General features: G+C 44.1%; 9 protein-coding genes across 9 annotated transcripts; 3 read left to right on the top strand and 6 right to left on the bottom strand.

Moving 5' to 3' along the window:
* Positions 1-94: 94 nt before the first annotated feature.
* Positions 95-532, bottom strand: GVI51_C00671 (uncharacterized protein; the record flags this gene model as incomplete). Its single annotated transcript, XM_065626595.1, has 1 exon — positions 95-532. One exon carries the CDS (start codon positions 530-532, stop codon positions 95-97), a length of 438 nt encoding a protein of 145 aa, XP_065482667.1.
* A 775-nt stretch (positions 533-1,307) lies between these two features.
* Positions 1,308-5,024, bottom strand: GVI51_C00649 (uncharacterized protein; the record flags this gene model as incomplete). Its single annotated transcript, XM_445221.2, has 1 exon — positions 1,308-5,024. One exon carries the CDS (start codon positions 5,022-5,024, stop codon positions 1,308-1,310), a length of 3,717 nt encoding a protein of 1,238 aa, XP_445221.2.
* Positions 5,025-6,643: 1,619 nt separating this feature from the next.
* GVI51_C00627 (uncharacterized protein) lies at positions 6,644-6,874 on the bottom strand (the record flags this gene model as incomplete). The annotated part of the gene is made up of 1 exon (XM_065626594.1): positions 6,644-6,874. The coding sequence occupies one exon, from the start codon at positions 6,872-6,874 to the stop codon at positions 6,644-6,646; it is 231 nt and encodes a 76-aa protein (XP_065482666.1).
* A 3,870-nt stretch (positions 6,875-10,744) lies between these two features.
* GVI51_C00605 (uncharacterized protein) lies at positions 10,745-11,527 on the bottom strand (the record flags this gene model as incomplete). The annotated part of the gene is made up of 1 exon (XM_445216.1): positions 10,745-11,527. One exon carries the CDS (start codon positions 11,525-11,527, stop codon positions 10,745-10,747), a length of 783 nt encoding a protein of 260 aa, XP_445216.1.
* A 975-nt stretch (positions 11,528-12,502) lies between these two features.
* On the top strand, positions 12,503-14,860 carry IFH1 (Ifh1p; the record flags this gene model as incomplete). Its single annotated transcript, XM_445215.1, has 1 exon — positions 12,503-14,860. One exon carries the CDS (start codon positions 12,503-12,505, stop codon positions 14,858-14,860), a length of 2,358 nt encoding a protein of 785 aa, XP_445215.1.
* Positions 14,861-15,459: 599 nt separating this feature from the next.
* On the top strand, positions 15,460-17,910 carry UTP13 (U3 snoRNA-associated protein UTP13; the record flags this gene model as incomplete). Its single annotated transcript, XM_445214.1, has 1 exon — positions 15,460-17,910. The coding sequence occupies one exon, from the start codon at positions 15,460-15,462 to the stop codon at positions 17,908-17,910; it is 2,451 nt and encodes an 816-aa protein (XP_445214.1).
* Positions 17,911-18,270: 360 nt separating this feature from the next.
* RSA3 (Rsa3p) lies at positions 18,271-18,843 on the top strand (the record flags this gene model as incomplete). The annotated part of the gene is made up of 1 exon (XM_445213.1): positions 18,271-18,843. One exon carries the CDS (start codon positions 18,271-18,273, stop codon positions 18,841-18,843), a length of 573 nt encoding a protein of 190 aa, XP_445213.1.
* Positions 18,844-19,603: 760 nt separating this feature from the next.
* CCC1 (Ccc1p) lies at positions 19,604-20,551 on the bottom strand (the record flags this gene model as incomplete). The annotated part of the gene is made up of 1 exon (XM_445212.1): positions 19,604-20,551. The coding sequence occupies one exon, from the start codon at positions 20,549-20,551 to the stop codon at positions 19,604-19,606; it is 948 nt and encodes a 315-aa protein (XP_445212.1).
* Positions 20,552-21,037: 486 nt separating this feature from the next.
* On the bottom strand, positions 21,038-23,542 carry MSC3 (Msc3p; the record flags this gene model as incomplete). Its single annotated transcript, XM_445211.1, has 1 exon — positions 21,038-23,542. The coding sequence occupies one exon, from the start codon at positions 23,540-23,542 to the stop codon at positions 21,038-21,040; it is 2,505 nt and encodes an 834-aa protein (XP_445211.1).
* Positions 23,543-23,977: the final 435 nt, after the last annotated feature.

The raw sequence follows: 23,977 nt of genomic DNA, 5'->3' as shown, positions 1-23,977 counted from the left end.
TCACATAACAGGGATGGTTGTCGCGGTGAGTGTTCACCTAGTGAAGACTACAATAATAGTGGTGGAGATTACTGGACATAGCAGTTGTGTTGCATCACACCAATGGGGGGAATTGTGTTGATGGCAAGTTTTTGTCCTGGTGTGCTGGCTGCGGAAGAGAAAAGTGAATTTGTCCTTGGCACGTCCCAGGGATGTCTTGGCACGTCTTGGCACGTCTTGGCAGCGACATGACATGTCTTGGCAGAGGTGTTTGGACAGTGGCTGGTGGGACGGTGTGGAGGCTACTGTTGGTGCTGTGTGTACTGTTGGTGGTTGTGTGCTGTGAGGATACGGGATGCCAAGAAACGGTGCGTCGTGGTGCGTACGGCTCTGCGGCGGCTGCGTGGGCTGCGTGGGCTATGCCCTCCTGCAGACGAACTGCGTCGCTCCCCGTTCCATACGCGGCTCCCTCAGGCCACTTCTGTGCCCCACCACCACTCGCCGAGTGATTTACATATTGCGAGAGTGGGTCCCCCTCCCCCCCCCGCGGCATTCCCCTCGCTCTCGTTCTCCTTCTCTCTCCTTCTCTCTTCTTCTCCGTCAGCCTCCTCACAGATGCGGCGTGCTCAAGAGGAGTCAGAACGATTTACGGTTCTCCCACCAGGCACAAGGCCCTTCCTTACATTACGTCTGCTGGAAGGACCCTGCTGATGGCATGCTTCGTTCTGCATGCATCATGTGGAGTAGTGTTGGCCATGCGACCCCGTTGCAAGCACTACGGGCAGTGCAATAGAATTATTGATATAATCAGTATGTAGACAGCTCAATAGAATTATCAATATACTCATATGTAGACATCTCAATATATTTATCAATATACTCATATGTAGGCAGCGACTGCTCAATTGAAAAAGGGAATAAGTATTGCTACAGTTAGTAGTGTTTGTAGAAACACATATCACTGGTTGAGATGTTGTTACTAATATGGTAGCAACTACGTTACGTTCATTATTCCTCGAGAACGTTCCCAGGTCCTCCCTGATCGCCCTAAATATAAACTTTCGGCTGAACAATGACAAGCTTCGGCCCTTCTCTTGGCCAGTAGAGAGTCCTGCTGAATCAATCGAAATGGGTATCAATTTAGACTAGTTTGGTAAGCTTATACAAACTAAATTATATATTATGATATACAGTCTCAAACTAAAAACAGCTATTAAAGAACTTAAATATGACTTCACAAATCTCTAATGGAAGCATGAAATGATTACCAGTAACGAACAAAAACTAAGCTTTGCAGGAAAGCATGTCTGCATACAACCGTCGCATGCTTAGAACAGCGCCATGACCAGTCCTGCAATAGCAAAGGAAACAAAGTTGGCACCTCTCTGTGCAGCGTCGCCATGGAACACAGACCCGATGTATGAAGAACTGACTGAAACAGTAGCTGCTCCGCTACCCGAACCACCTCTGACAGCAGACGCAGAGTTGGAGCCAGCATTGGAACCAGAGTTGGAGCCAGAATTGGAACCTGAATTAGAACCAGGCTTGGTACCACTGTTAGAACCAGAGTTGGAGCCCGAATTGGAACCAGCATTAGAACCAGAGTTGGAGCCAGCATTGGAGCCAGAGTTGGAGCCAGCATTGGAGCCAGAGTTGGAGCCAGCATTGGAGCCAGAGTTGGAGCCAGAGTTGGAGCCAGCATTATTAGTACCAGAGTTAGAACCTGAATTAGAACCAGGCTTGGTACCACTGTCAGAGCCAGAGTTGGAGCCAGCATTAGAGCCAGAATTGGTACCACTGTTAGAGCCAGCATTAGAGCCAGAGTTAGAACCAGCATTACTACCAGAGTTAGAACCAGAGTTAGAACCAGGCTTGGTACCACCGTTAGAGCCAGAATTGGAACCTGGGTTGGAGCCAGAGTTAGAACCAGCATTAGAACCTGAGTTGGCACCTGAGTTGGAGCCAGCATTGGAGCCAGCATTGGAACCAGCATTAGAACCTGAGTTGGAACCTGAGTTAGTACCCGAGTTAGAACCTCCATTAGAACCACCATTGGTATTACCGGTAGAACCACCAGGATTGGAGCTAGGCTTCGAACCAGAATTGGAACCGGTAGGATTGGAACTAGGTCTGGAGTTGGAGCTAGAAATGGAGCTAGAAATGGAGCTAGAAATGGATCTAGGACCAGAGCTAGGACCAGAGCTAGGACCAGAGCTAGGAGCAGAGCTAGGAGCAGAGCTAGGACCAGAGCTAGGAGCAGAGCTAGGAGCAGAGCTAACACCAGAACCACCAGTAGGCACCATAGAGGTGTCTACTGAACGAGAAACGTTAGACGACACAGACACACTAGGAGAGTAGAACACCGCACCGTCGTCCACACGGTCGTAAGTCAGGTACGTAGAGGATAGCACAACTGTGTGGCCAAGGGAGTCCGTGGTAGTCACATGCGTAACAATCTTAGTAATGGTGTGTCCATCAGAGACAAACACAGAGGTGTAGTCGGCCTCCCCGCCATCACTTGCCTTCAATGGGATCGTGGTGACGATGGTGGTAGGCTTGCCGTTGGAGTCCTTCGTGGTGATGTGGGAGATGAGGTCTGTCTCGAAGTCACCGTTGCCCTTGTCGATCGTCGTGGTGTAGTCCGCCTCCCCGCCATCACTTGGCTTCAATGGGATCGTGGTGACGATGGTGGTAGGCTTGCCGTTGGAGTCCTTCGTGGTGATGTGGGAGACGAGGTCTGTCTCGAAGTCACCGTTGCCCTTGTCGATCGTCGTGGTGTAGTCCGCCTCCCCGCCATCACTTGGCTTCAATGGGATCGTGGTGACGATGGTGGTAGGGTTGCCGTTGGAGTCCTTCGTGGTGATGTGGGAGACGAGGTCTGTCTCGAACTCCCCGTTGCCCTTGTTGATCGTCGTGGTGTAGTCCGGTTCCTCTGGAATGATCGTCGACACCGTCGTCGTCCCAGTACGTGTCACTCCGTCCTCACCCTCAGATGGGAAGTACGAGATCACAACTGTCTTAGAGCTTCCGTCATCCTCAGTAACTGTGCTCGTCACAACAGGTGGCTGCGAGTATGGCTCAGGCGACGTGAACACTCCCTCGTCCACCTGCGCGAACGACGCCATCGTCGTCGTGATCGTCACCGTCTTCCCGTCAGAATCAGTAGTGGTGATGTGCGACACAACCTCAGTGATCGTGTGCCCATCAGACGTGATAGTCGTCGTGTAGTCAGCCTCCGCTGGCGTGATCGTCGACACCGTCGTCGTCCCAGTACGTGTCACTCCGTCCTCACCCTCAGATGGGAAGTACGAGATCACAACTGTCTTCGAGCTTCCGTCATCCTCAGTAACTGTGCTCGTCACAACAGGTGGCTGCGAGTATGGCTCAGGCGACGTGAACACTCCCTCGTCCACCTGCGCGAACGACGCCATCGTCGTCGTGATCGTCACCGTCTTCCCGTCAGAATCAGTAGTGGTGATGTGCGACACAACCTCAGTGATCGTGTGCCCATCAGACGTGATAGTCGTCGTGTAGTCAGCCTCCGCTGGCGTGATCGTCGACACCGTCGTCGTCCCAGTACGTGTCACTCCGTCCTCACCCTCAGATGGGAAGTACGAGATCACAACTGTCTTAGAGCTTCCGTCATCCTCAGTAACTGTGCTCGTCACAACAGGTGGCTGCGAGTATGGCTCAGGCGACGTGAACACTCCCTCGTCCACCTGCGCGAACGACGCCATCGTCGTCGTGATCGTCACCGTCTTCCCGTCAGAATCAGTAGTGGTGATGTGCGACACAACCTCAGTGATCGTGTGCCCATCAGACGTGTAAGTCGTCGTGTAGTCTGGCTCTTCTACCTTGACCGTGATAGTTTTAGTAGCAACGTGTTCCCCAGTGTCATCTGACGCAATGTAGTACGTAACAATATCAACCTCCACTAGACGGTCTTTCGAGACAGTGGTGGTGAAAAATGAACAGGTAGAAGATGATCCAAGAACAACGCTAGTGAAGTGACCATAGAGATCGTACGCTGCTGCATACGACACATATTTGGTACACCCAGGGAAACTGGTCGAATCGGTCACTGTAGAGGTTTTGGCATCTGGACATACAAATGATTCATCAGAGTTAAACATAACAGCATCCAGGGTAACACTCGTACCATTCCTATCGAGAGTTTTTTGAACAATCTTAAAATTCTTGGATGTGGCACAACGCAAGAATCCTAATTGACTGTTATCAATTATCAGATGGTAGGTGTTTCTGGAGGTGACAACTTCCAATACAGTGTTGTTCAGATCGTTACTAGAGATGTTAATCGACATAACTTTAGTGTCAAAACCAACGTAGTTTGGACCTTTGACAAACGAGGAGTCAAGCAGGATATCATGGCCACTTGTGGCTACACTGTCTTTAACATTCACTCCACTTTCACCCGATGGAAAGCGGAAGTTAAATGGTATTGTTGCATGGTCAATATCATCAAACCACATCCTACTGTTGCTCAAGTCATATATCCATGTGAAAGATACAGGCCCGTCAAAGAAAATGTCTGAGTTTATCACGTAACCTTTCCCCAACGAAACAGTAGATGTTGCTGGGAATGTCACCGATTGAAAATTCTGCCACCAATTGTCCAAAGATAATAGTGTCTTGAAGTCTAAATACGCAGTACTTCCTTCACGAATACTTGCTGTTAGATTCATCTGCCCTTTACCGCTAAATGAATCACCAGTCATCTTCACTGTAGTGGGCCCAGCAGCAAAGTTATTATAAACAGCAACGCTGAAACCCAAATCAATTGAACCTCCGTGATATGTGAACAAGAGGCCGGGTCCTGGCTGAGTAGTGCTCACAGTAAAGTCTCGAACAAATTTGATGTTACCGTTGTAAGTAATTTCCTTTACGTTTGGGCCAGCAAAATACGTAAATCCAGCATCCCCAGTAAGATCTCCGTCATGGACGTATATCGGTTCATTCCCAGAATCATCGGAAAGGACCCTTGATATCAGAGATATCAAAAGAACATAAATAGACCACATATACATAATCTGATATGGTCAATTCAGTGATTTTTTTGCCTATTTTCAAACTTTTCAAATAATAGAAAAGTCCATTTAATAGCTCATGAATGAACTGTGTAATCCATAGCATTCCCCTTTTATATCAAACAGAGTATTATCCATTCCTCGAAATGTGGTGGAGTAGTTCCTTTCTCATAGCCTAAAAGAAAATAGCATCACATCGAATTACATTTAGCTTTGACTGTAGACAGTTACTATTGTATACCATCCGTCACCTATCGAGAATTGAATATCAAATGTGGTCTAGACTTCGCAAGTGTTGGAAAGAGAATGATTTGCAAATGATTTGCAGATGAATCACATTTGGACATTCGAGGAATTGCAATGCCAATTGCAGAACTATCTACAGCTAATATTTGGGAGCAATATAAGTAACAATATCTGCTCCTGAAACATATGCTCATAGGGGAAACATAGGGCTAGTGGCAGTATATGAAGATCACCACCCTACAAGGATATGAGCAGCGTAAAGTATCATCATTGTTATTAGCGAGTAAATACAGAGAAAGCCGATCGTATTACTATATCAGGTAACAAACAGTATAATCCCGGGTCAGATTCACCAAACAAGCGCAAGTACGCTGTTTCTGCGTTAGCCATCAATAAATTATGCACTTACCCCGAAAATTAATTGCTTACTGGCACTGTGCATCTTATGAAACAGCCTCAATTCCCCCCTCCCCCATCAGTTAGTGCCAATGACTTATGCACTACAGTCCTTATGACTTAGGGAGATAGTAAACCAAAGACCCACCATGTGCAGGTATAGAATAAGAGCATATCATGGGGTTTACGACCCTTCATGGCGATTATCGTTGATGATCAAAATAGTACTAAATAACAAACGTACAGAGGACTGCACATCTGAAGTCATTTGAAGAAACCTTAATCAATCATTTCATAATAAAGTGATTTATACGCACAAAACATAGCTTCAACAAAAAAGAAAGCGATTATCCATGGGTTCTCGCTCCTTATTATTATTGGTAAGTATAATAATTACTGTCTAGTTCCCTAATAATAGACAATATAGTTGATAACACGAGTTTCATGTGTGTGGAATTCCCAATGCCTATACAGATTAATCAAAATGAAGAAGCGAACCATCATTCTTACATCATTCCCTCGTAGTTAATAGTTTCAATGCTTTAGTGATTTGCCCAGCTACATATGAAACATGGGCATGTGAGGATGGCAGTGGACACAATGTTACAGTGCAACTCTACCAAATCAAAGCACTACAATCCCAAATCTACTTATTTGTCTTCTGTAAGTCACTCTTCGTCTATTCAAGCCAGTCTCATTCCTTTATCAATGTTATTGCTTTTTTATATTGTGTCGATGTCCCAGTTCTGTGCTGAAAATGTCCTTCCAAGAGAGACCTACCAGAATATCTTGACTTACGATGGCCAGGGGCCCTTCTCAGAGACAGACACAGACACAGACACAGACATGTCTGTCCCAGTAACTATCACGTAATGTCCCAAGACACTAATATGTCCAATAATGGCAACAGCAGCAAAGAACCATCAATCAGCACAAGAGCGTACGTCAGCCAGCTCGCGCAGCATATCGGTCGTCATTCACAATCTGTTCACAAGTTCAGTGTAGCCAGAACTGCGCACTGAGTTGCACACAGACACTCCAGCTCTCCAGCTTCTAAACCAAATTATCAGGGACGCTCGCATTCTGAGATCTTTGATATCCTTCTTTACAGTCCTGACACTCACTTTTATTACCAACAGCGCAAAAACAGCTCTGAGATGTAAGTCGCTACGAAATGGCGTTAGAGAGACTAACTCCAATAATACCATTCGCAATTTGCAAATTCACAAACACGCCCTAGCCCCTATCGTGAATGCTAGTATTTCTCGCAGAATAAAAGTTAACTTGTCATATGTTAATAGAGCCAGTGCCACCAGTATACAGTTCTCCTTACTTGTAAAACTACCAAATTATCGGTAAGTATGCAACACCGATAGAATTTTCAAGTAGCAAACAAAGATATAGACGAATAAAGTATGCTAAGCGTACAGGGTCCCTTACCCAATGAACTCCTTGCGACTGTTAGATTCGGTCAAATCAGTCTATTTAGACATGAGACAACCACCTTTTCCCTACTCTGTTTCTTATTATTCGAAACATGGAATTGTGCTTTCTACTTCTGTTTCAAGTGTAACAATCCCGCTCCGTCGTCGAAATCGCCAATATTCAGTAGCTGCCTCACAGACTGATCGAGGCCTATCAGGACGGTGGCATAAATAGATGTATTACACTCACAGACACTATACACTCTGCACCATTTCTTCCGTTGAAAATTAGCGTCTCTGCCCCTCACACTAGTCCTTCCCATATACCATTCTGACCCTCACCCTATCTACTGGTCAGCCTATCCTGGCGTACCATTAGAGTTAACAAACCTCAAGTACACACGCGAAGGTCGTACAGGAAAGTATTATTCTATTAAGGTTCTACATACTCTCTCCTATCGGTAACAAAACAGGTATAGGAAACTGAGCTATAATTGATCAAAACAACATCACAAAACCAAACTGAGTGTTAGCGCGCCTTCTGTGGTCCACAAATATTAATTTTGTCAGCTTCACATAATAATACTCACGTACCCGGCTAATAAAGTGTCTCATAGAAGAGGTGACTGAGAGACACTGGAGTTCTCTGCTATTAGAAAAAGAAAAATTACTGAAACATGGACGGCGAAAATAATCAATATTAATAATCCGCTAGTAATTAAAATTTCGAGTAGCTATTAAATGTAATTTAATCAATACAATTATTACAGCCAATAATTGAAGTTAATAATATATCTAGTATATTACTCATTTCCGTCCCTTTTCTATGCTGTTCCATACACTCTTCTCACACTGTTCCATACACTGTTCTCCCCCTCTTCTCGCCGTAAACTGTTTGTGGTATGGCAGACGGACCATCAGGGTTCGGCCAGTGTTCACTTTCCTTGTTTCAGTTCGTGTTTCATTCACGGCATGTCTATGGTGCTCATAAATGCTATCAGCCTTTCCATACAATAGCAGCAATCAGTCACACTAGTGCCCACCAGGATAGACCAGACGGCCAGTGGAAGACTCCTCCCTTCTTGCTAAGACAAATGCTCATACCACAGCTAGCACAGCTCGCACAACTGCGAACACACAAACCTGCGGACACTGCGATTTGTCCTGCACAGCTTTTCTTCTCACACAAAAGAAAGACGACACATACAACAAAGGACATGTCCCTCCCACCACAAATGTCCTCAGTCCCACAGACATCTCAGAATGTCGCAGCAATCGCTGAAAACTGTGGGATCGGCCTCGTCGCACAGCACTTCCAAAGTCGCCACCCGCTTCAGCAGCAACACCACTGATCCTTGTCTAGCTATTGGCCGTCTGTAACGTTCACCAAGGATCACTTCCACCGACACTAATACTTCACTAGTACTTCACCAGTGCTCCCACCAGTGCTCACTCCACTGGCCTCGACCTGCTCAAACCAAGCAAGACATAGTTCGTACCACGACACAACAACACCAATGGCGAAGTCTCATCTATGGGAGGTTCTTGCAACTGTCTGCATTCCACAATCCTACAATGTCCACTTTAACACAAATACTCTGTCCATTGCGTCGACAGTCTATACCTGTCTGTACTAGTCCATATCTTCATACGCCTGTCCATATCTTCATATGCCTATGCCCTCTTGAACTTTCTCGATCGAGGCATCCGCTACACTATCTCGAATTCAAAACTAGAAACAGAATAAAAAGGAAAAGTGACCGACTCAATGTAGCACATCAGATCCCATGGCCTGTTCTGCAGCCCAAACATGTAGATCGACAACCCTATACATGCGTAGAACTGCACACAAAATTGTCTACTACCACGTACAATGCACTCGCGCTTGTCCACTCACTACGTTTCCATACCGTGTTAAAAAAATTTTCATCATTCGCAGAGCCTACATGGCCACCGTAATACCAGCTAGGAAGCAACCTCATCCTTCTCGCCTCTGCCCTCCTGCCCTCTTAAGCATCTTGCTTCTGTATAATCATGATCGTTGTACACCTCGCCATAACCGCCATAACCGCCATGGCACTACCGCCTTCATTGCTAATCATAACTGCCGCTCCCACAATCTCCCACAATACCATTCCAGCACCCTGCTGTAATATATCCTGGTGACGGCTGTGGCCAACTTAATCTTAAATGCATACAAATCCAAATGGTTAGGAAACCAATTGAGCCTGCAATAGCAACTCTATCCATCTAAGGTTTAGACCAAGACACTACCCAATTGTATCTATCATCCCTCATATGAAAAACCTAGCCTCATACCATCAACATTGGCATCAATATGGCTGTGGTATAATACGCCACAGACATGCACCGCTTCCATTCAAAGCACATATCCCACATAATTCAACGGTAACGGTCTGGCCATACCGGTGACGACTGTCCATACATGCACGACCAGACCATTCCATTGCAGCAACATCGTCATTGTCGCCCCATACCAAAACCTCGGCTCCACCAAGTCATTAACCAATTGGCTATATCCGATATCCCTTTACAGAGTGAATTGAGATTCATATTAGCTCAGGCACGCAACATCCATCGTCTCCGTCCTTTACTTCCCAAATGACTCAACCCAACATCACAATGCAACTAGACACAATCACATGCACACCATTCCACCTAGCCACAGCTCTCGAGAAATCCACACTGGTCTAGTGCACTTGAATGAGATATACACTTTCGACAATCCGCAAAGCAATCATGGTATGATGTGCCGTTGCTGTATCTTTCCACAGCCTGCTTATAACCAGACAGCAATCAACAAAAGAGCGTCAAACCACAAATATATCCATGCACTAATCTTTCCCAATGTCCCCTTAAATCCGGGAGTCACTTGTACCAGTTGACAGTTGATGACTTCACCAGATTAGCATCAATAGCTAGGTCTTGTGTGATGAGTGTCTTGAGCGTATAGAGTATCTCTGTTGTGTAAAATATCTTAATTGCACATTAGATGCTGTTGAATAGCAGAGCCACAGGGTTGCATCCATCTAGATATGGTGTGTGTGCATAATTCTCCCAGATAAATCAACACCAACCATAAACATATCAACACATCATGACTTTGTGAGTATCAGACCCGCTATCAGCAGCTAGTGCTTGTTATTCTACTGATAATAGTAGTGGAGCTATCTTTCCAGCACACTCGATTCACGGGCGCATCAGTTATTCCAACAATGTCCGATATACGATACGTTGAATTGTGCTGAGAATATCATAATACGCAGTAAATAGAATGTCTGGGAATTCACAGTTGGGTGAGCTTACTCGAAAGTGACACCGGCTACGGCATTACTTGGTGGGGGAAGACAGCTTGGTAATGACAGTTTCAATAACTGTATATATCAAACAGGTGTTGGCTGTTCCTGCGCATCATCTATTGTACAGTGCCTATACTATTTGACACTCCCCTCTGGAACACCAATACAGTGCACGTTACTGCTTGCTGTTACACATGGGGATATTCACTAAGCATACCGATCAGGCATCACTCCAAATTGGTCATAATTTGTGGCATCGCCTCTAACAAATCTTACTAGCTCTGAATTTGAATCTGAAGCTAACTCATACATACAGGGTATTCGAAGGAATGTACTAGACAATTGACCTGTCGTTGGTACGGTGAGGTCTCGAAGCACATCTGCCAGCGAGCTCATTCATGTGCGGCTTTTGGAGGAATGCTGTGATTATAATCTGCTGTCCAGCTTGATTTATTGGTTTTGGGAAGTATATCAGATCGACAGGGCCTTGAGTCCAGTCCAGTGCCTTTTTATACATGCTATTTAGCTGAACAGGTCCCTGTTTGTGCTCGGTTGCAATTTGTCCTGGTGTTGCTGGCTGCGGAAGAGAACAGTGAATTTGTCCTTGGCACGTCCCAGGGATGTCTTGGCACGTCTTGGCACGTCTTGGCACGTCTTGGCAGCGACATGACATGTCTTGGCAGAGGTGTTTGGACAGTGGCTGCTGGGACGGTGTGGAGGCTACTGTTGGTGTTGTGTGTACTGTTGGTGGTGTGAGGACACGGGATGCCAAGAACGGTGCGTCGTGTGCGTACGGCTCTGCGCGGGCTGCGTGGGCTGCGTGGGCTGCGTGGGCTATGCCCTCCTGCAGACGAACTGCGTCGCTCCCCGTTCCATACGCGGCTCCCTCAGGCCACTTCTGTGCCCCACCACCACTCACCGAGTGATTTACATATTGCGAGAGTGGGTCTTGCCCCCGCGGCATTCCCCTCGCTCTCGTTCTCCTTCTCTCTCCTTCTCTATCCTTCTCCGTCAGCCTCCTCACAGATGCGGCGTGCTCAAGTGTCCTGAATATGTCATAAATGTCGAGAATTAAAGGAAGGACATGCAACTGTTGCGAGGGATGGAAACGAGGCATTAGATTTTGCACATCTCACAGCTGTAATTAACGTATGTTTTCCATTTGCATAGTCCAGGCCTCATTTGATGCAAAGGGAGTATGCCTGAATTTTCCCGCAGCACCCTCTTGTTACTAGGTATCCATAGATATACAGCGAAACATTGAAAAGAATACTGACCAGCCAAATTTGTGCTAGACCGAATGTGTATACAGAGACATGTATATAGTTAAATAGCTAGTTACCTACTCTGAACAGTATTAGCAAGTCTGGGCAGCGAGCATCAGCTAGCATCAGCTAGCATCATCTAACAGCACCGTGTAGCACAGAGATAATGAACCATCGATATATGGATTGTCTAACAGATCCTAGTCACTCGGCAGGCTTGCTCAGAATTTAGAGATATATAGCTAACATCCAATAGCAATCTCCCCTTCCAGAGTGCAAGAAATTAGTCCCAATACACGAATGATCAGATGACGGCAAATGGGGTTTTCCAATTGGAACTCAAAGTTACCCGCAATGAAGTTGAAATAATTTTTTTTTTTTTTTTTTTTTTTTTTTTGGAATTTCGCTCATCTCATCTCATCTCATCTCAAACTATAGAAATTGCAGAAAAAAAAATAACTAAAAATTTTTTGAACCTTAAAAGATTGCGTATAGTTGATCTTTTGCAAAACAATTGATGCATTGAAAGAATCAAGCCCAAAAGTATAAAAAGAAACTGTTGAATTTGGATATTTTAGACTCAACGCTGCTTATACATATTGTAAGTCTAAGAACGTATTTTTTTTTCTACTGATCAAGAAAAAAGCGGCCTATCAAAGGTTTTTTGTTGGGAACTTGGTATACTAGTTTGAAGTTTTGGAAGTAAATTTTGCTTAGTTCTTTGAAGATACTTAAAACAGTCAAGTAACTATTTTAATTATCTTTGCGAGAGATAAAAATCTACAATCGGATTACAATAAGAAGGAATAAAATTACAATTGTGCTGCATGATTTATCAAAAGAGTGGTAAGAGTCCGAGGAAACACGCTGTTCCGGCACAACGGACCGCTGAAGGTGTAACGCCCACAAATGGAGACAGTTCATCAGTGAAGCCAGCTAGGCCCAGACGATTTAGTCTTTTGTATTCTTCTGATTCGTCACTTAGCGATATGTCAGATCGACAGTCCCATTCTGATATATCTGAAGAAGGTGAAGACGATGATGATGATGATGACGACGACGATACTAGCAGTAGCTCTGATGATGATGACGAAAATATCGATTTTGTGAAACTATCAGCACAAAGGAAGAAAAAAGCGATGCAGGCATTGTCACTTTTCAAAAATAAACATCAGCTCAACAACGACTCTCAAGCCATAGAAGAAGAAGATATAGGAGAAGAAGTGGATGAGAAGATAACTACAGGCAACCGCCCCGATAAGGCCACAAAGGCGGCCCAGATAGATGAAGACCTACCGGTACCGCAGTTTAAATCCGATAATGAGGAAGACAACGAACTGGATAAAAATATTGAGAATGATAGTGACAGTGTAGGATCTTCAAAATTAGCAAACAATTCAGGGTTAGAAGAGGACAGTGATCAAGGTGGAGCTATAAGCTCGGAGGAAGAATCAGATTACGACATTGATCAGGATGCTTACTTCAATGCTATCGAAAAAGAGGATGATCTAGATTCAGATGCAGAAACTGGTAATGACGATGAAGATCTACCAATGATTCTACATGAGGAAGAGCAAAATATAGTAAAGGAACTAGGTAGTGACGATAACTTGTCTGGATGGGAGGCTGAGAGTACTTTGTCAAACTTCGATATATATAGCGGATTTGATAACGATGATGAAGAAGAAAATGAAGATGAAAATGATAGTAAAAAGCTCTCTACCACCTCTCAAAAGGATTCAACAAATGATGATATTATGAATGAACTAAAAGATTTCAAAATTCCCAACCTAAATACAGCAAAACCATTTTCGCATAAGAAGGGTGTTACCAGTGATATGTCAAAATTTTCAATTAAAAAAAAGAGAGGCGATAAAACTACGCCCTCAAAGCATGATACACTACCAAAAGCCAGCTCAATAGATTCTGATGACTATATTTTTAATGTATTCTTCCAATCTGATGATAGCGAAACAGAAAATAATAGTAGTAAAAAATCTGCTAAATCAGCCGATGACCCACTAAAATTAAGTGATTTCTTCAAAACAAATGCCGATAAGGCGAAGTCTATGAGTAACAGTTCTCACAATCTTTTACACGACGAAGCACATTTGCCTTCAGATGACGACTCATACCTCTCAAATGGTACGTTGGATAAAGGCCTTGAAGAAAGTCCAGATGAAGACAACTTTTCAGACTTAGAGGGCATATCAATAAGTTCGATTGATTTTGATGAGGATGATGATGACATCAGCATTAATAATGTTTTTGTTGACATCGATGATCTAGACCCGGATTCCTTCTATTTTAAATATGATGATGATGAAGAAAGTAGTGGAAGTGTTGATGTAGAAAATATTAGCCTATATTTGAGTGAGGGGAAAAATGGTGGCCACGATGTGATCGAAACCACTGTCTATGTTCACGATGATTCAACGGATGAGGATGACAACTTACCACCACCTGAAGCTAGAAATAAAACTATAGGTACAAAAGCAAAAGAGATTGTCAGTGCTAATGTAGTTGGCTTAAAGCCGCCCAAATTGGGAACATGGAATACAGAGAACAAGCCTTTCAGTATAATTGACGGTCTTTCTACTAAATCTTTGCATTCACTAATTCAAGAGCATCAGCAGATGAAAGAACAAAAGTTAAATGATATCACATTAACTAAATCTGACTTCTCAGGTACTTCATCACCTGGAGGTGACGAACTAACCTTAAATGAGTTATTAAATATGAGTGAGTTGGACGATGATGAAGATAAAAGTGTTGTAAGCCATGGTATTCCTTCTAATATGAACAATGCTCATCTTAACAAAGGAAATATTTATAACTCACTGTCAGTTACAGACTGGTATGAGAAGCCAAAGGTACCGCTGTCTGCATTTAGAAACAAGGGCATAAGCTCTTTTCAGGAAGAAGATTATATGGCCAATGCTACCCAAATAAAAAAAGTCCCAATTGGTTATATGGGAATGGAAAAGACAAGGCGGAAATTTGATAAGATGAAAGAATTGCAGAAGAAAAGACAGGAGAAAAAGAGGAGGCTAAGAAAGAAAAAGAAGTTACTAAAACTGAAAAAAGAGCAGGCTCGGCAACTTCAAGAGAGTGAGATAGAACGTCAACTTTCATTACCTCCCGTGCATTTGGCTCAAGATCAAGATTTAAAGTTATCAATTTAAGCTGAAATCCGTCAACTCCATAGAAAAATGTAGAAGATTGACATCTACCATCAGTAATATATTAAAACGTACATATTCTCAATGCATACCTATCCTATTAGAGATAAATTAAGTTCTGATCTTTAAATACTGTTGTAGGTAATCAGGTAAATTCAAAGAACATTCTATAAAGTAAAACTTTAAAGAAAGCAGTTTTTGAATAATATTCTTATGACCTTTCAACAGAATTATTTATTAGCACTTTACTAACAAATATTAAAGAGCCATATGATCTTACATAATAATAGACCAAGTGATAAAATCGGTATGAACTCAATTTCTTACATGCCAATAATCTCATTATTGACTTTAAATTTTATATCAATATACTAAACTACCTAAACTGCTACCCTTCATACATACGTATATAATGACTGAAAAATTTCAAACTAAAAGAACTGTGATGCGATGAGATGCGATGCGATGAGATTAACTTAGTGTAATAAATAAGCATTTGTTGCACTCATTTTTTCAGGTTTAACTACTACATATTAATCACCACTTCTTTAATCAGCCAGAAAGAGTTCAGCAAATCTTTATTAAGTTCAACTCACCACAAGATGTCATCCGATTTGAAGTGCAGTTACAAAAGTACTTCACTATCGCCTATTTATGCAAGCACCGGGTCCGTAGCCACTATATCTGCTGATGGCTCGTTACTGGCATGTCCAGTACTTGATGAAATTAACATCATACAGCTTATCCCAAATAGAAAGCTTCTGCATAGCATAGACAATGCGGATGAGCAAGAAATTACAGGAATTAGTCTAACACCTGATGGAAAGTATCTGATCTACGTTTCCCAATCACAACTAGTCAAAATTGTGAATGTTGAAACTGGTGTTATTACAAGAAGTTTGAAAGTTTCCTCTCCCTCTTATGTCATGACATGCGATCCTACCTCAACATTAGTTGCTATTGGTGGAACTGATGGTTCTATTACGGTCATTGATATCGAAAATGGTTACATTGCTCATTCGTTCAAGGGTCACGGAGGTACCATATCTAGTTTAAAATTTTATGGTGAACTAGGCACTAATATATGGTTATTAGGATCGGGTGATACCAACGGTATGGCAAAAGTTTGGGATCTAGTTACCAGAAAATGTAAATTTACAGTTCAAGAGCACTCATCCGCCATAAGAGGTATAGATTTTACCAAAAATGATGACAAAGACGTTTTGAACCTAATCACAGGTGGTAGAGATAATGTTTTGAATTTATGGAGATTTAATATCAAGGGTAAGAGTTCAAAGCTGGTGAAAACTATCCCCGCTCATCTCCAAATCGAAGCATGTGGTTTTATAACGCATAATGACGAAACCTTTGCATATACTGCTGGTGGAGATGCTGTCTTTCAAATTATTGATTTGAATGAGAGCTCTGTGGTGAAATGTACCAAAAAACCAATAGAGGAGCTATTTATTACAGGAGTCATTCCTATAAACCAGGGAAATCAATTTTATGCTGTGCTTTCTGATCAGACTATTCAACTACTTCAGCCAAATTCAGAAATTTTTAGTTCTAAAAGCGAATTCATCCAAATTCAGGAATATATCGCAGGTAATCATGGTACTGTAGCAGATCTTTGTCTTGTAACAAAGAACAAAGATTGTATAGCATTAGCCACTAATTCCCCAAGTTTGAGAATAATCCCGCTACCAAAAATTGACGCAGATACACAAGATACAGATCTCCCAATCGAAGTGAATTTATATGAGGGTCACTCAGATCTTCTAAATTCATTAGCTTGTACCGAAGATGGTCAATGGCTAGCTACTGCATCGAAGGATAAAACAGCTATATTATGGCATTGGAACAACACTTCTAAGCGGTTTTACATATACGCAACGTTTGTCGGGCATGCTGCATCTGTTTCTGCTGTATGCCTTCCGAATGTTATGGAAAAGAACTATCCAAAATATATAATAACAGCATCTAATGACCTAACGGTTAAGAAATGGGAGATTCCACCTATGAAAAATGATCTGAATGAGGTGCCTTTCATTGTAAAGAGTTCTATTTACACTCGTCATGCTCATGAGAAGGATATTAATGCTATTTCCATGGCTCCTAACGACTCTATTTTTGCCACAGCATCATATGACAAAACCTGCAAACTTTGGAATGTTGACACTGGTGAACCAGTTGCAACTTTGGCGAATCACAAGCGTGGTCTGTGGGATGTTTCCTTTTGTGAATCTGAAAAATGGATAGCGACTTGTTCTGGTGATAAAACAGTGAAGATATGGTCACTGGAATCATTTACGGTTTTAAAGACATTAGAAGGTCATACTAACGCAGTACAAAGGTGCTCATTTATGAACAAGCAAAAGCAGCTTGTTTCGGCAGGTGCTGATGGCCTTATTAAAGTATGGGATATTGCAAGCGGTGACTGCATAAAAAACCTTGATGGTCATTCTAATAGAATTTGGGCTTTATCAGTCTTAGAGGACGGTGATCTTATTATATCAGCAGATGCGGACAGTGTTTTTCAATTTTGGAAGGATTGCACTGAGGCAGAGATACAAGGTGCTCTGGAAGAAAATAAAGTCCGTGTAGAACAAGAACAGTCCTTGACTAATTACATGAACAATGGTGAGTGGTCTAACGCATTCTTGTTGGCATTACAATTAGATCACCCAATGCGTCTGTTCAATGTTCTGAGGAGCTCTATGGGATCTCAACCAGAGCAAGCGAACGGTAAAGTCATTTTCAATCAAGAGTTAGATTCACTTATTGGAACTCTTAACAAGGACCAATTAATTCAATTAATGAAAAGATGCAGAGATTGGAATACTAATGCCAGGACTCATATGGTGGCGCAAAAGACCATTTCCTGTATTTTCTTGAATCATGATATGACCGAATTTGGTGAAATTCCTGGGATGGTAAGAATTGTAGAAACAATACTGCCATATTCGAAGAGACACTACAGTAGAGTCGATAACTTAGTGAAGGAAAGCTATTTGCTAGACTACGCATTGCATGATATGGATAAATTGCTGTGATACTGTGACTACCATTATAGAATATTCTATAAATTTATCTCAAATACATGAAAATTCTTTATCAAATATATACAACTATAATGCATTATACTTAATAATCGTAGTCAAAATAGAGAGTGTTCAGTAACGTTACAGATGCGAGAACAGCTCATGCCGTGAATGTAGTTATCACTGTCGTACGAAACTTTCTGTGTTTAAAATGGTATTCGGAATGAATTTGAAAAATTTCAACTAGCCATGCTATAACTAAATGTGCTAGTGATGAGATAAGCATATTTCATTTTAAAAACTTATTATATAGTCCTACATTATACAATACACTAGTTACAACTATAATATAATAAAAAAATCATAATCAATATGCCTTCTCAGGAGATATTTAAAACAAAGCAAAGGAAAAGCACAAACAGAAGAAGAAAGAAGAGAAGAACAGCCGAAAGCGAGTCTGATTCTGACTCCAGTTCTTCTTCAGCTGCCTCAGATATTGAAATGACCAATGAGGAAGAAAAGAATGACAATAATAGTCCTATTATATCAGATGTAGAACTGTCAGATTTAGAGAATGAGTCTGAAAAAAGAGATGTTTATGAGTTAGACAAAGAAACGAAAAACAAGCTTGCGAATATACCCTTGACTAGAACAGAATTCACATCACGTAAGGATAAATCTGTGCCGATCAATCTAAATGCGGTTCAGAACAAGTTGGAAATGTCTGAAGAACAACTAAAAGATAGAATAGCTACGGATCAGAGTAAAGAACAAGATGCCTACCTGAATTTGATGTTTGAGAATTTTGGTGATGAGCTGAATGCATTCAGAACAGCTTCTGATTTCAATAGCAAGACAGTTAATATACTAGCAAATGTTTTGAAAGATGGAACAGCTCTCTTTGATAACGAGACGTTGAAATCCATAGTAAAATCACAAATATAAGCATATGTACACTAAAATAAACAAAGCGCATATAATGTAATAGAGCAGGATTCTTGGCTGCTCATTTCTCAGCTTACTGACACTCATTTCGAAAAAACACAGAAGCGAATATAAATATCTTTAGATGTTCATCGCAAAATCACTCTGAGTATAATGTCTATGTATTAATTAAATAAAATGTAAAAAGATTCAATAAATATGGAATTAATAAAAAAAGATTAAGTTAGAAAGAGTAATGAAAATACTCGTTACTGAAACCCTTAATGGCCAGCACTAAAACAACGTGAAATACGAGATTAGGATATTAAAACGAAATCTCAATCAAGTAAAAAAAAATAAACTGGATACCACAACTTCAGTGGTATTCAAACCTGGAAGTTTTGGCAATAACTTTGCATTTGGTCGAATTGCATCATATCATTGATATATTTCACTGTTGCTATTATAGAAGTCTTCAAATTAACTTCTCATTATTTTTCAATTTCAATATACCAATTGGTGAAATCAACACACTTCCAAATTCGTGTAGAAAGTAATAAATTTTGATAGCGTGAGTTAGAGCAGGCTTCTTCTAGCATATATTAAGGGGGGGGAAGAGTTTCATTACAGCTTACTACAAAATGCTCTTTTTGGTCCGATCTTTATTAGTAACCAGGACGTCCTCCTACAGGAAGTACCACTGATGACAGCGACTTCTTGTCGGGTGCCACCAAAAAATGCTATTATTATGAGGCTTTTTCATGTTGATGAAGCCTGGGATCTATCCCAAAAGTTTGACGAAAAACCAAGCAGCTCCTGCTGCGACACCACCAACTGCTACCATCTGCAGCCCTTCCGAGACCTTTTTGTTAGTTGTACAACTTTCCCCCATCGAGACCATGGTCTTTATATAGCCGAACCAGAACAACGTGATGGCCATGACCACGATTGAGTATATCAGGCCTGTTCCGACTTCCTTTACGAAGAAATATGGCACCAAGGGCACCAGTCCACCGAGCAGGTAGCCGCCGCCGATGGTTACAGCGCTGACGAACTGTCTGTTCTCTGCTGGCTCGTCGAGACCACGGCCATACCTAATGATGAAGTCCACCATCAGCTCGGGCTTCCGCTGCAAGTCCTTGAAGAACGACACTATGGTCTCGTCTGAGAAGTCTGGGTTGATGTCCAGCAATATGTCTTCTATCTCGTGGTTTATTAACGTCATATTCTCGTAAAACTTCCGCTTCTCGGACTTGACCTCGGCGTGGTAGTAGTCCGACTCGCTCTTGGCACCCAGGTACCCACCCAGACCCATCGATATCGCCCCGGATATGAGCTCCGCGAACCCACCGGTGATCACCAGCTTCGCGTCACCCAGCGACGAGAGCCCCGCGGTTAGCGCAAATGGCACCGTCAGCCCGTCGCTCAGCCCGATAATCAAGTCGCTGATCACACGCGGGTCCACATTGCTGAACAGACCCTCGCGCTCGCCACCGTCAACCGACGCCTCTATATCATTACCATTGTCGTACTTCGTCCCGCTCCCGCTCCCGCTCCCATTCACATTCACATCGCCCACACGCGTGGCATCGCTATCCATAGACCCGTACGTCCCCGGCAGCTTCGACGCCCCGGGAGACACCAGCTTCGCTACCGCGTTCTTCAACCCAACTACAGACATATGATCTCTATGTGCCTCTGGGGGTCCTTGTCGCGGGAAAGAAACCATCGAAACCGATAACCGTGCCTTTTATATACTTTTCCCTTGCCAGGAGCGAATGCCCCGCCCCACCCCCCCACCAGGCCTCCTGCGGCCCGCCCGTGGCCCATCCCAGTCTAATCAGTAATTTATGCCTTGAAGGGAACTTGAAAGAGAGCGATTCCCTTCTTCACTAAAGAACAATCCTTTGTGAAGCTGAGAAAACCCCGCAGCAACCTCCCTTCTGCCTTTCTCTTTGTGAACTTACCCGGCCAGTTTCTGTCAACGCCGAATGGCAGCCGAGCAGCTTACTAAGAGCTCGTTTGGGGTGTATGGGTGTTACATACAAGTGTGGTGTGTGGGTTGTTTGCTCTGGGGTGTGTGTGGCAGTCACGTTGTATAACAGTGTACGATACTAGCGTGTGACGGCGCTACCAGTAGTATGGGGCCCACAAGTTTTGAAATACAGGTATGTAGCTGTGAATTAATTATTAAGTGTAGATACAGAGGAATATATTATTTTCTGCCAAACAGTTTCCTGAGGAAGCTCTTCTTCTTGCTCGTGCCAGTGCCCGTCGTGGCTGCGGTGCCTGTAGTGCCACCGGTGGCAGCCGTGGCAGCAGTTGCGACGGATGCGTGGCGTGTAGCCTCTTCGAACGGGACGTGGCCCGAGAGGGCGTCCACTGCGTCGATGTCGATGAACGGCGTCTTCGCCGTACCGTAGCTCATCGCAGGTGCTGTAGCGGGTGTTTTGGCTGCAGTTGCAGCGGGCGCTGCCTTGCGCGACCCCGTTTCGCTCACAACACTGATCTTCTTCTCGATCTGCGACAAGGGCACAGGCTGCTCCTGCGGGTGCGTGTGCCTGAAGGACGACTCGCTCGCGTTGTCAGCAAGCGGCGTCTCCACGGGCAGCGTTGTGGTGTTGCCGTGCTTGCCCACAGAAGACCGCCTCTCAACTGGAACAACCACAGGCTGTGCCATTGATGTACCTGCTGGTGCAGTAGCCGGGGCAGAAGCCGGGGCAACCATCGCAGCTTCCTCGTCATCGTGCGCTTGGTAACCGTAGTTCGACTGCGCAAACTTCAGGATCTTGTCCACTATCTTATACTTCGAAATTGGTGCATCAGGGGCAGCGTAAGCACCAACAGGCTCCGCAGAACGGGACTGGTACAATGGTGCACTGGTGGCGCGGAACCCAGCAGCAGGTGCTGCGTACTCGTTGGCTGCACTCGCACTCGCCATCTCAACATTGTCCATTCTTTCTATTTGACTCGCCTCGTTCACATTCTCGGCAACCACGGGGTCCGTAGTTGTTACCCCAGGTGCAACCTCTACAGCTGCAGCACCGCCACTCACCATACCTCCAGCGCTTGCGTTGTTGATCTTGCTTTTGTTGTCATCAGTGTGGAACGTCTTGGTGAATCTCTGCTTGAAACCTGACTTCTTTGGAGCAGTTGAGGCAACCGGTGTAGCAGCACTGGCAGCGCCAACGCTGGCGGCTCCAACAGCAGCAGTGTCGGCACTTACAAGATCGTTGTATCTCTTTTGTGCTATTTCTAATGCTTTTTCATACATCTCTTCATCTGTTAGCTTCTTCTTACCCGCCTGTGGTGGCACTGCTGAGCCAGTCATAGATTTAGACCTTCTTACATCTGTTTGTTGTTGGGCCACATTGTTTCTGGCAGACCCCTGATCATGGAATTTGTTCATCATCATTGATGATGACCTTGGAACAGGAGCTGAATCTCTCAATGTCATTCTCTTTCCCATCGTACTAACTCTCTTGTTACTATTGTTTGCAGCATTTCCTACCACGGCAGGATCATCTGTCTTGTAAACTTTCTTCTTTGCAACTTCCAATGCTTGCAGATACATTTCTTGCTCTGTCAACGGTTGCTTCTTCTTTTTGGTTGTGTTCATATGGTCTATGCTTCCTTGGGTAAAAGAGACTGTCCTTCTTTGGTTCTGGCCTTGCTGAGGTTGAGCTAATTTTCTTGCAGTCATTGAGTTTCTCAAGTTAGACTTCTTAGGTTTAGCCGTCGTAGTAGTGGGTGGTATATACTCCATCGCATCTGAAAACTTAGACACACTGCTAGTTTGATCTAGTGGCACCTCTTCTGAGATAGTCTTCTTGGCTCCCAATGATGAGAGGCTGCCTGTGAGTGAGTTTGATCTTCTTGCGGCAATGTTAGTCCTTGGTGGCTCGTTGAACTCTCCTGGCAAGCGCTTTGTACCTGTGTGCCCTGGGTCTTCTTCTTCTTCGGTTTCTTCTTCGACGATGTCTTCTATGTACTGCTGCTGTTGGTGTTGCAGCACTTCTGATGATAGATCGTCCTCCGCAACAAAGTCACCGCTGAACTCATCGAAATGTGCCTGTGGGCTAGGCAGTCCGTCGTCGTGTTCCTCCTCGACATCTGTGCCGTCCTCAACCGACACGAGGTCCATGTTTGCGGGCATTTTGCCGTTCTGCGTGGGCAGCGGCTCGGTGGTCGTTGTTGTAGTTGTGGTCTCCACGACTTCGTACCCGTTTATCCTCCTGACCGTCTTCTTGGTGATGGACTTGGTCCTGCCCTGAGGGTCCCTGACCTTTGTGGTAGTCACTGTGATCGAGTTCGTGCGAGGCTGGTTCACGCCGGTCCCGAGCTCTTGGTCCACGCTCGCACGCCTCTGCTGCGTGCTGGCCCTCCTCACCTGGGCCTTGCCCGCAGCAGGTCTCCGGCTGTTCGAAGTGATGGACGAGGCGCGGTCAGACCTCAGCGAGTACGTCCGCCCAGCGGGCGGCTGTCTCGCCGCGGCCGGGTTGTAGGAGTGCATCAGACTGTAGCTCCGGGAAACACCCGTCGCGTTCGGGTTCGGGTTCGTGTAGATAGCAGCAGCGGCAGCACTCGCACTCAGCCGCTTCCCGCCGTATTCGCGCGGAACATAGTACTTGCTCGAGTCAACAGCGGGCTTGTTCTGGTAGTGGTAGTCGTACCGGGACAGGTCTGGCACCCGTCTCTCCTTCTTAGTCAAAAACCCCATGAGTAGTTGTGTTATGGATGTGTTATGGATGTGTTATGGATGTGAGATGTCAGTTGTGAGATGCCAGTTGTAGATGGCTTTGCAATTGGGTCCTATACTTTTATTTATTTATATTGCAATCCCTTGGTGGAAAATTATTTGCAAAATTAAGTGGGAAAGCCCCCCTGCGGCGATCCTCTCCCGGACCGACAGACAAAACTCCTTTCCCAGCAGGGAGATCATCTCGGGAATTGCGCATTGAGAGCATTGAGCATCCCGGGAAGTGCGAAGTGCAACGGCAGCTTGTGCGGGCTGTTCTTCGGTGGGGAGACAGTTCATATCCGCATATGGCACAAACCTCCCCTATTTGTTGTTACCCGGACTTCTGGGGGGTGATACTGTACGTATATACATGTGAGTTGTGTCGTGGCTAGGTATTCAGGGGTATATCTTGGG

This window comes from Nakaseomyces glabratus, chromosome C (genome assembly GCF_010111755.1).
Source record: "Nakaseomyces glabratus chromosome C, complete sequence".
Taxonomy (NCBI): Eukaryota; Fungi; Ascomycota; class Saccharomycetes; order Saccharomycetales; family Saccharomycetaceae; genus Nakaseomyces; species Nakaseomyces glabratus.
Note: the sequence above shows the minus strand (reverse complement) of the source record. Positions and strands in the feature narration are given on the sequence as shown.